The sequence below is a fragment of the Dendropsophus ebraccatus genome, chromosome 10 (genome assembly GCF_027789765.1).
Source record: "Dendropsophus ebraccatus isolate aDenEbr1 chromosome 10, aDenEbr1.pat, whole genome shotgun sequence".
Classification (NCBI taxonomy): domain Eukaryota; kingdom Metazoa; phylum Chordata; class Amphibia; order Anura; family Hylidae; genus Dendropsophus; species Dendropsophus ebraccatus.
The window spans coordinates 85347792-85359876 of record NC_091463.1 but is presented as its reverse complement, the minus strand read 5'-3'; the positions used below and the strand labels follow the sequence as shown (position 1 = coordinate 85359876).

Below are 12085 nucleotides of genomic sequence, written 5' to 3'. Positions count from 1 at the left end.
TGTGGAGCGAGCGGCTCCGGCCGCAAGCACCATAGCGTGCAGTGGAGAGTTCTGATGCGGGCGCGCACGGATGAACCCGCATCAGAACTCTGCGGCCATAAAGACCATCCGGCCGGTACTGCAGTACCGGCCAGGATGATCTTTTCAGACACCGGCCGGGTCACGGAAAGGCCGGTCTTTTATGCAGTGTGCACATAGCCTTATTGTAGTGTAAAGAGGCAAAGCCGTGTCCTCATACCTGTACTGCATATAGGCAGTGGCCATAAAGTAAGACACGCTCTTAGGGGCCTATTCCACGGAGCGATAATCCGGCCGATTATTGCTCGGTGAAATAGAGAAAACGATCAGCCGATGATTGTGTCATCGGCTGATCGTTTATTTAGGCCCAAACTTAAAATCAACGGTCACCCACCGCGCATCGCTTCGTGGAATAGCGGTGCGCAGCGGGCGACCGAAGATTTGAGAAGCAGCATACATTTCCTAGCAGTGATTCTCCTCCGCTCTGTCTTCCTCCCCGAGTCCCACGGCACAGCATCAGCTTCGGTGCGGCCTGACTGAGCTCAGGAATAGGGCCCTTAGGCTATGTTCACATACAATATTGTGGACCATCATTTGAGACCTAAATGGTTTAAAAAATTTAACCAAAAGTCACTTTTTAACTTTTTTTTTTCTGAGAGTCAGACGGCAAGCTTGTGGATTTGGAGAATGTTGCCGAACCCAAACAGTTTTTTGACTCCGTTCAACACTGCTGTGTACATCTCAAAAGGAGGCTCAAAAACAGTGTGCGAACATGGCCTCAGGCTATAATCTCTGATTTTAAGGTTTAAAAATAGGAAATAGTTTTGCCTTGGCCTTTTGCTTTTTTGCTTGTGGACTTTTTCGGCTGTATTTGTATCTGTGCAGCAGAAGCTATAGCCGCGCTCAGAGTATTCAATGCTGCTGTATTACAGATGACAATACCGCAGACATGTTGCCCTCTCCGTTCTATTATAACAATAGGCTCAGCTTCATTGTACGGAAATGCTATCCTGTGGTTATTTTTCCATCTCTACATTCTGAATACAGGGTGGACCCCGGCCACACCCGTCCTTGTGTAACGTATTTACTCTCGATAAAGCGGAGAGCATAAACTTTTGTGCGCTTCATCCCTAAACACTAAACACAACAGCCATATAGTCATTGTAGAAACAATGCTGTAGATGTGAAAGGCTTGTCTGGGTGAGAAAACTCCATTCAAATACAATAATATGGATAATAAAGGAGGTCTACCGTTCTAGCTAGAGCAGAGAGGGACTGCATGGTGTCTTTTGCTGTGGAGGACCCCAAGCTTTGTGCACTACATTGATAGGCCATTGATTACAATTAAATTGTGTAATTCCTAATCTGTCCTGTGTTGGCACTGCAGGAAAAACAAACACTTTGCAAAGGCAATCGCAATTGATCGCTGAGGATCTCTGCAGTGACAAACTCTGTGATCTGCTTGAGGAAACTTTCTTACAAAGAGGGCGAGAGAGTGCCATTTTTACTCTCACATAGTTGATATTACGGTAATAGGAAGGTGACTTTGTGCTGTCACCTGCCCTGACGGGATCCACAGGTTCCAGTACTCACCACAGCAGGTACATTTGCAATCCAGGCATACCTCTCCTCACAATAGGCATTAGCTTCATAAACAGGCCACATGGCCTCATAGTCACGTCATACCTGAAGGTTCGGCAATGTTCCTTCGAACCTAAACACTCATCATTTGACTCCCAGCATCTAGAGAAGTTGGATGTTGCCCTAGGGAGTCCTGAAAGATATGGATACAGCCGTAGTCTATAGGCTGTATCCATGTTTTCACGGCAGGCCTAGGGAGTCAAATGCATAGCGTTAGGGTTCGGACAGATAGTAAGGTCTGGTCAATTGGTGGAACTGGAAAGACGGTCAGGAGCTTCACACAAGTTTCTATAAGCTCAACCTTATGACAATGACACTTGATATATCTGTATGGTGCTAGAGAGGATTAGCACTAACAGTAGAACCATCATCATTCCTTTGGCCGCTATCTGAAGATCTACTTTAAGCCCTCACCTTCACCTTCTAGAGTCCATGTTACTATCATGAAATTCTGGGCTTAAGGTTAAGCTGGTATTTGCATGGCCTCCAACCCACATAAAAGTAGCTAGTCACTAATATGCTCCCATAAATCTGCTGGTAGGGCGAGAAGGTCTCCTTTAAAGACCATTATTCGGTTCTCTTGATCTTTCTGAAGCCAGATATGTCCCACAACCACTGTGTCTAAGGTTAATGGTTCCATACCGTTAATTGTAGCTCCTAGAACCATACGTGGCCTTAGGGGGATGTTGACATAGTTCAGTGTGTAACCTTTGAATGGAGGTATGAATTAGGTGTAGAAACATACATATAATTATCCAATCTCCGTCTAATGAGAAAACAAGGCCAGATTAGTGTGACTGCAGGCGGCACAATGGTCCTTGTACCCTGGAGCAAGGAATATGTCCATCACTGTGGTGCTCATGGACTCTACTCCTATATGTTAGTAACATGAAGAGTTTTGACTGGTCGTGGTCCGAGTGTTCACATCTCAACCGATCGTGAGAACAAGCCGGGAGAAGTGCTCACTGATTGGCTGTGCCACTCTACCGCCATTCTACTGATCGGTCAGAGCCTGAACGCTCAGACCCCACTCCACTCTCCTCTATGGGCTACCGGACCAGTCTATAGATAGCCCAGGCAGCCCCTCTGCTGCTCCCTCACAGGTCGGCGTCCCTTGCTCCCAAAAATCGATCCGTGTAATAGGCCTTTTATTCGGTTGCCTTCATTTACACAAAATGATTATCGATTAAATTTGAACGCTGTAACGATGATTTGCACGATAATCATCGTTTTAATGGTCGCTTAGACAAAGAGATAATTGTTATTATTGCAATCACTTTAAAGGGTTTGTCCTGTCAAATTAACTGGCGTTATAAAGTTATAAGGATTTGTAATTTATTTCTATTAATTAATCTCAAGTCTTCCCATACTTATCAGCTGCTGTATGTCCTACATATAAATTTTGATGTTAATAACTAAAGTTGATGTGGTTCGAGGTTAGAAAAACATGGTGGCTTTCTTCCTGTAACCTGTCCATAGGTTGTGTCTGGTATTACTGCTCAGCTCTATTGAAGTTAATGGGGATAAGCTACAAAACAAAAAACAACAACAAGCAATGATATATTTTTTGTTATAATAATAGATATTATTGTGATTATCAATATTAATAATAAATTACAATGATTATTATTCAATTATTATTAAATGTATTATTATGTTTTTGTTATAATTATTAGAATTATTATCAATAATAAATTACAATGATTATTATTCAGTTATTATTAATTTTTTATTATTATTATGTTCTTTTTTTTGTTATAATAATAATGATTATTGTTGTTGTTAATAATAATAATAATATAAAAATAATAATAATTTACAATGATTTTTATTCAGTTATTATTAAATTTGTATTAATATTATTATGTTGTTTTTTTTGGTAGATATATTTAAACTTTCAAGCATATATATTTGCTTGTCGTACAGCTGTGTGGATGTAATGATAAAAACTAGTTACGGCTTTGGTGAGGATAAGAAGACAAAAGCACAAAAAACTATAATTGGGTGTGTCACTAAGGGGTTAAGCCATATACATGTAATGTTAATCCTGTTTGTCGAGCCTGTTGAACCACTTGGAAATGCAAAATCCGCTCTTAATTTAAGGGCTTATTCACACAGTGTATTTGTGGGTGTTTTGAAGCGGGATATTTGTGTATTACACTTCAAATTATGTATATATATATGTATAATATAATATTTTTTTATTTTTTTTTACAGCCATATAGCATTACCCATTACTGAACTGACCCAAAACCGTGACAGTACTGCAACAGTGGGAACAGACAGAAAGTCACACCCATTCACTTGAATTGGGATGAGCAGCACTAGTAAATACAATCTGCAGACAGACATTGTGATGTATATGGAAAACATCAGATCTTTTGTTGTAATTCTAGACAATCCCTTTAAGTATTGAACCTTGGTTATGCTTGTACTCATGAATGTAGGCAGCAATACATGCAGCACTTACCTCTGGGCAGCCACACACAGATGGCCAGGCACTCTGTACCCGGCCCAGCAAATATCTGCCTGACAGGTCATACAGTGCCCAGGAGCAGGGACACCTGTTTTTGACAGGTAATGTATGAACCAAGGGCTGCAAGGACATCGGTAACAATGTCCCTGCAGCCCTTGTTTCACGATCATCGGGGCCGTGGAATAGGCCCAGTAAACGAGTGCCGATCTAGCAGATCGGCGCTCGTTTACATCGTTGCTCGGCCCGTGGAATAGGGCCCTTACACTTATCCCTGAGCCTAGGTTTTTGTAATATGAAAAGTTATATCTCTGCTTGCTGTCAGTGAATACAGACATATGTATCTGTCTTTGTGTCACAGCTCTGCATATTGAAAGTGTTATGGATGTTCTTAGAGTGTGGATGGAACTTGAAGGTTTTTTTTCACAGCCAGCAAGCAGAGATATAAACCTACACTACACCCCCCACTCCCTGGTAACAGATGCCCGTTATGCAGCACATAGCTACACCATGCGAGCGTCAGCTCTGCTACATTATCAGCTAGTAAGGAAAACAGATTGGGGTGATATGATGCAAAATCAGTGAAAAAAACAGTCCTGTGTTTACTGTGCAATAGTAATGACAGCAGTGGGCAGGAAAGAGAGCTAAGGGGGCGAGTACACAAATGGACCTATCAGGGAAATGCATGATGGGAAATGTAGTTTAATGGCCGGCGCCATCTTGGATATAGATCGGCTTTTAGAACGGCAGCAGCTAGAAAGACAGGAGATGGCTCAAAATACTCAGGGTGAGTAAGATTAGCTAGCATTTCAGTTTTTCGCTCTTGCTCATGCACATTTCCTATGGTCAGGCCTGTGTTTATGGACTGCCATCATTTTGGCACCAAAAGACGGCCGGTTTATGCAATTTGTTACCATAATACAGCCACATTTTGGCATCAAAATGAAATACATTAAAAAGAAGGGAGAATAGCCTACACATGAAGAACAGGTCTTAAAGGGGTGCTCCAGCGTGGGGGCACTTTTTTGGGGGACCGGGGAGGAGGTGGCTGAAATAAAAGACGTCCACTTACCTCCCCAATTCCAGCGGCGGGTCCAGCATCACGGCGCTCCGGTCCCCGGTTCCCGGCCGCTTTCAGGTGTCTGACGCCGCCCGAAACACTACGTCTCAGGGCCGCTCAGCCACTCAGTGAAGGAGGCGGGATCCGAGCGGACTTCAAACGGATCCCGCCTCCTTCACTGAGTGGCTGAGCGGCCCTGAGACGTAGCGTTTCGGGCGGCGTCAGACACCTGAAAGCGGCCGGGAACAGGGGACCGGAGCGCCGTGATGCGGGACCCGCCGCTGGAACCGGGGAGTTAAGTGGACGTCTTTTATTTCAGCCACCTCCTCCCTAGTCCCCCCAAAAAAGTGCCCCCAAGCTGGAGCACCCCTTTAAAGGAAAGAGACCTCTCCTCTGTCTGTATACAGCAAATGCAGTTTGATCCTCAATATCAGAAAGGGTTCTTTATGGTTAGAGTTTTGCTTACCTGTAAACCAATGTAACAGAAATTGTCAGTATGTGGCTATGTACCATATATATATATATATATATGTGTGTGTGTAATCCAACTCTGCTATTGATCCCATAGCTCAGTCTTTGCTGTCGCCTGTCACTAGAAGGTGTCATATACCACATCCTAGGTAACTGTGACCTAATCAATATTTATGGCAATCAGCTGATAGGTGCCGCCCCCCCACACCTTGTGTACTCGAGTCATCACCACCAGGGACCCATCCTACTCCAGCAGGTAGAATGCTGCTGGGAGGTCAAAGGTGACTGGAGCAGACTGGTGTTACCTGGGCGAGCTGGTTTCCAGTGTAGGGGCTGATAGCAGGTGCGGAGATCATGCCTTCCCTCAACACCAGGAAGAGGATTGGAGTCTGTCTGAATGAAAACAAGAAAAGAAAACTGAATTTTCACCTATTTGAAGAACTATGCAGGTCAGTCCTTTTTTGTTCTATATTACATTACGATCATGGACTATGTACAACCTACGGAGTGATCTGAAACAAGATCGGTGTACTGAATTACAGCATGCATGCCAGTATGTGAGTCTGTGTATCAGTCAGGAAGGCGGGTTTCTGTGTGTATACAGTATATAGATGAAGAATGTTCCTTGTAACTGTGATCACAATACTGTACGGGTGTTACCTGAAGTCCTATGTAAAACTACATATCATTTATCCTATTACAAAGAGTGACGCCAATGGCTACCCTGTAACATGTCTATTGTATATGTCTGTTTTACCAGGACCATTACATGTTGTGGTGTATGCATTATATTACCCGGACATGGTCTATGGATCTTAGATTTTTAGATACTTTCTTAGGGAATACTGACTTAGTCCATTAGGAGTAGAATAAGAAAGTGCATTATATGAGATTTAAGAAGGTGATCTGTATCTAATAAGAAGATCCTTCATGAAATCTCTTGAGGATTACACCACGAGTACCAGATTATGAATGGTGGAAGAGCTCATTACCACCAAGATGGATGGGGAAAATCTGTACATGAGGAGCCTGAATGGGTGATGGGTATTATAGTGAGAAGGCCATCCAAAATAGCATCAAAGAGTGGTTGTCTTTCTTCCAGAGACAGCACAGCTTCTGTCTGCAGTTCAGGTTTGGTTTACAAATAGGTTCCATTCGCTTCAAGGGAACCGAGTTACAAAACCTGCACCCAAACTGGAGACAAGAGTGGTGCTGTCTCTGGAATAAAGTGGCCATGTTTTTGTAGTGCTGGATAACCTTTTTAACCACTAGCGTTTTTAAGTACTTTATAAACCACTACCATAACCACTTCCAGTGCCAATTACCTAACATCTGACCACCACTTTTACCACTGCCAGTGGCGGCAGCTTTATATCCCACCACCACCTTAGCTACTTCCAATGCCAGCAGCTTTATATCCCACCACCATCTTAACCACTGCCAGTACCAGCAGCTTTATATCCCACCACCATCTTAACTACTGCCAGTGCCAGCAGCTTTATATCCCACCACCATCTTAACCACTGCCAGTACCAGCAGCTTTATATCCCACCACCATCCTAACCATGTTCAGTCTCAGCAGCTTTATACAGCATCCTGTCTTGATCAAAAGCTTTGTATTCCACCACCATCTTAGTCACTTCCAATAACAGTAATTTTATATCCCATCATCACTTTAACCTCTACCAACACTAAAAGCTATATATCTCAACCCCAAAGTAACATCTGTCAGTACCAAGAGCTTTATATCCTAGTACTACATTAAAGGCTGCTAGTGCCAGCAGCTTTATATCCCGCCACCACCTTAACCATTTCCAGTTCCCACCAAAAAAACAAACAAAAACTTAACCATTGCCAACACCAAGTGCAATATTACCCACCAACGTAAATGATGTCTGGAAGGGACCACGCTTATCGGGAATCATGATATCAAGGAAGATTGAAAGAACCAGGAATCTATAGTGCTCAACCATTGCAATAAAAGTGCCTATACCCCATGAAGAACTGTTGGCTGACTGAATGTTTGGCCAGCAGTTCTAGAAAGTTTATAGGCAGCGGTATTACCTATACCTTCCCTGCAATATACATGAATGTTTGGCACAAGGATAAGGTAGAAAAGTATGAGGTCTGCTTACTAGGACAGCACAGCGGCATGGATCTTGTTTGGCTGCATAGAGTTGTGTATCTATGTATACAAGCAGTGATGGAGATTTCTTATGGATAAATACGACTATACGCAAACACTTCTGGGAAATACCAGTCACATTACAAAGCCTTACATCACTTCTAGATATTAATGGATTTTACAACCCAGAGAATTCGTGACACAACCACTTGTGTCATGAAAAGCTTTAGTGTTGTCATTGGCTTGATATGTGATTTCTAGAAGACGAAAGACAAATAATCTGACTTGCTATTGTTGCGTCCCTCCCCACCGCCATTAAAGATGCTTGACAACAGCGTGGGTTAAATTGGCCACAGCAGCCATTTTATTGATTATCAAACCATTATAAACCAGTCACATATTAACCTGACCTCACCCAGTGGGGTCACCCATTACTTAATCCATAAGGAAGGAGGTCCTCAACGCCCCATAAACCACAACCCACACAGGTTACACCTCCAACCAATTTGCACTGACTTGGAGGCACCTAAAATCAAACACCTGTGTGCCCTGAGTTTTAACCTGCTGCATATCGGGGTCTAAGCCCCTCATAACCCAAATCTGGTTACCTGTTAAAAAACGTCATCCAAAAGAATTCTCTCCTTGTTAGGAGTCCAGAACTTTGGTTCCCTTCCTCCATTTTCATTGTCAGTCTACCCATGACCCCCAACCTAAAACAACTGTTGTGACAAAGTGGACATATATTAGTGTAATAAACTCCTGCAGTGCCAACCTGATCCCATGCCAGGAACCATAAAGGGAGGATGGGTGTTTTCTTCCACTCTTTCCAACCAAGATGGCTGGCAGTTACTGGCAGGCTATCTTATATACCCTAGCCCTCATCCCCCCTTCTCCTCTGCCCTTTCTCTATTCCTCATCCCGCCATACCCCTATGACCCACCCCACAATCCCTGCTGACCTGACCTAGATACCCCCCATACCCCTTCCTAATCTTCTCTCCCCCTAACCTGACATTAAGCATCCCCCAGCTATCTTCCAGAATCTTCCTATCCTCTGGTCCCTCAAAAGTCCAGTCACGTAGGCCTCCTCCGGTCTTTACTTAGAGCCATGGGTATTCTCATCAATGGGCTGATTTTTCTGCTTTTCATCAACATCTGCTAGTATGGTGGCCATATGTCGCTAATGACAGATCTCTTCTTCATGGTCATGACCACCATGTTCCCAATGATCTCACAGAACCATCATCTGCTCCACCATCTTGGTTCTTCATGTCAGACTATATAGCTTTGGTACCTAACCCATATCTTGTTTTGTGTCTCTATTCTAGGAATCATGGATATGACGTAACAGAGGTAAGAACCCTTGAGAATTTCTTTTCTCTGCTATGATATAAACATCTAATATCCATGCTTAATTGTGAAGTCCACTCCCTTCCTCGGAGGATTTCCTCTTACAGAGAGGAAGAGACTGATTTGTTAGAGAGGTATTTTCTGAGACATTGCTGACATACCTCAAAGTATGACATAGAGAGAAAGGTGAGAAAATGTCTCCATCTAGTAACATAGAACTCTTTCATGTCTGAGGCATTGAGAAGATAATGTCTAAGTACAAAGAATAGCTTAAAGTGGTGCTCCAGAGAAAAAAAAAGTTTTCAAATCAACTGGTGTCAGAAAGCTATACAGATTTGTAATTTACTTCTATTTAAAAATCTTCAGTCTTCCAATACTTATCAGCTGCTGTATGTCCTGCAGGAAGTGGTATATTCTCTCAGGTCTGATACAGTATTCTCTGCTGCCACCTCTGTCTATGTCAGGAACTGTCCAAAGCAGGAGAGGTTTTCTATGGAGATTTGTTACTGGTCTGGACAGTTCCTGACATGGACAGAGGTGGCAGCAGAAGGCCCTTTGTCAGACTGGAAAGAAAACACTACATCCTGCAGGACATACAGCAGCTGATAAGTACTAGAAGACTTCAGTAAAATACAAATCTGTATAACTTTCTGACACCAGTTGATTTGAACAAAACATTTTTCTCCATAGTAAGTGATATATTATAACACATATATTATCCTATAGACATGATAAACCACTTACTTCTAACAAGGCCACATTCTAGAGTCTGTATTATAGTCATAGACTTATTATATTTATAGGCTTATGTTGTATCCTCTTCAGGTTGACCTCACCAAGTGCCTCAATAGCCAAGGGCCATTCGATCTCATTATCCACAAGTTGTCGGACCTGTTGGTAGAAGCGGGTCAGGACCTGGCATCTCATCACCTTGTCCGGAGGCTTCAGGTAATACCATAAGAATAAGACAATCATTTATATTATACAGATACTTCCTAGGATGAATGGGGGAACTAAACCTATGACACAACGGCACACAAGGCTACGTTGTATACATAAGAGGTGTATAAATATAACAATGTAAACGTGGCCGTACAATAGCACACACCTTTTTTTCTTTAGTGCTATATATATATATAGTAAATATAGAATCTCTATGTACAAATATTGAGCGTCATACAATGACATGGGTGGCAGCCATTTTGTTTAATAGACTAGAATACGTAACCAACATGGGAGGTTCTGAAGGTTTCTTTGTCTTGGTGTTAATATTGATTGAGGGTCCGTTCACATCTCGCCTACGATACTTAGGATAGATAAAATGCAGTCACTACCAGACTATGTTTAATCTATTAAACTCAATGGGCCTCTTGCCAATATGCCAAGGTATATCTCTGGACACCGGTGTCTACCACCAATGTAGAGCAAAAATAAGACGTGAACTAAGCAGTACATTGTTCTTTACAGGTCTATCTGGACACTCATCCCTTCACTATCCTTCTGGACCCTCTACCTGCTGTACACACACTCCTCGACCGATTCCAGTCATATCACCTTCTACGAAACCTGGAGACCCAACAGCAAGGTGGGGGATGACAACCATATTGGCTAAATCATAGTTCAACTCTGTAGTGAGAGGAAGCAGAATATTATAAGCGGGGACTGGTGGCTAAATATGGCTGATGGCCGAGCATTTCAGGAGACTGTTTCAGTCAGTTCCCCTGATACGGCATTGTTATCTGTACCAGTACATAGGAGGGTTAGTATAGCAGCAATAATGCAGATATGGGTTGTGGGTTCCATATTAACCAATCTCAATGTTGTTTTCTGTTTCCTGCAGGGGTCAGCGCTGTATTCTCCCCTCCATGTGTGGAGCTGATGTCCAAACGCAGTGACATGGTGGCTTTGGTCAGAGACCATCTCACCTTCCCTATCAGTAAGGAATCCCATTCTTTAAAGGGGTTATCCTGGATTAGAAAAAGCACAGCAACATTTTTGCAAAAACAGCACCGCCCCTGTCTCCAGGTTGTGTGTGGTATTACAATGAAGCTCCATTCACTTCAATGGAACTGAGCTAAGAACTACCACCCAAACTGGAGGCAAGCGGTTTCTGGAAAAAAAGAGGCCATGTTATTCTAAGCCTGTTTAATCCCTTCAAACATAGATAACTGTACATAAGTAGGGAGTATATGCCATACAACAAAGGTTCGCAGCTATGTGTCTTGTGCTGGCTAGACTGGGGTGCGAAATATAAGGGACCCTCTGGTCTTCACTAGAGATGAATGAACCTGATAGTTCAGCATTTGATTAACGGTGGCTGAAGAAGTTGGATGCAGCCCTAGGCCTGCCTGGAAACATGGATACCGCCATAGGCCATAGTCTGTATCTGTGTCTCTCCAGGACTCCAAACTTCTTCAGCCACTGGTAATCAAATGCTAAGGGGGAGATTTATCAAACATGGTGTAAAGTGAAACTGGCTCAGTTGCCCCTAGCAACCAATCAGATTCCACCTTTCATTTTCCAGAGTCTGTGAGGAATAAAAGGTGGAATCTGATTGGTTGCTAGGGGCAATTGGGCCAGTTTCACTTTACACCATGTTTGATAAATCTTTCTCTAATGGTGCGTTTACACAGACAGATGTATCTGACAGATCTTTGAAGCCAAAGCCAGGAACAGACTATAAACAGGGATCAGGTCATAAAGGAAACCAGAGAATTCTCCTCTTTTCAAATCCATTCCAGCTTTGGCTTCCAAAATCTGTCAGATAAATCTTTCTGTGTAAACGCACCCTAAGTGTTCAGGTTTTGGGTCCATTTACACAGAAAGATTATCTGACAGATTATCTGCCAAAGATTTGAAGCTAAAGCCAGGAATGGATTTCAAAAAAGGGAGAAATCTCAGGCTTTCATTTATGACCTAATCTCTGTTTATAGTCTGTTCCTGGCTTT

General features: G+C 42.8%; 1 protein-coding gene across 1 annotated transcript in view; it reads left to right on the top strand.

Annotated features, from left to right (window-relative positions):
- Positions 1 to 5900: 5900 nt before the first annotated feature.
- Positions 5901 to 12085, top strand: part of LOC138766251 (inositol-tetrakisphosphate 1-kinase-like) — a 13993-nt gene continuing 7808 nt past the window's right edge. The window contains exons 1-5 of the mRNA XM_069943697.1: positions 5901 to 6112; positions 9116 to 9140; positions 9963 to 10085; positions 10605 to 10722; positions 10978 to 11073. Coding sequence (XP_069799798.1) covers positions 6018 to 6112; positions 9116 to 9140; positions 9963 to 10085; positions 10605 to 10722; positions 10978 to 11073 — 457 coding nt within the window. The 5' untranslated portion in view covers positions 5901 to 6017. The remainder of the gene's footprint in view (positions 6113 to 9115; positions 9141 to 9962; positions 10086 to 10604; positions 10723 to 10977; positions 11074 to 12085) is intronic.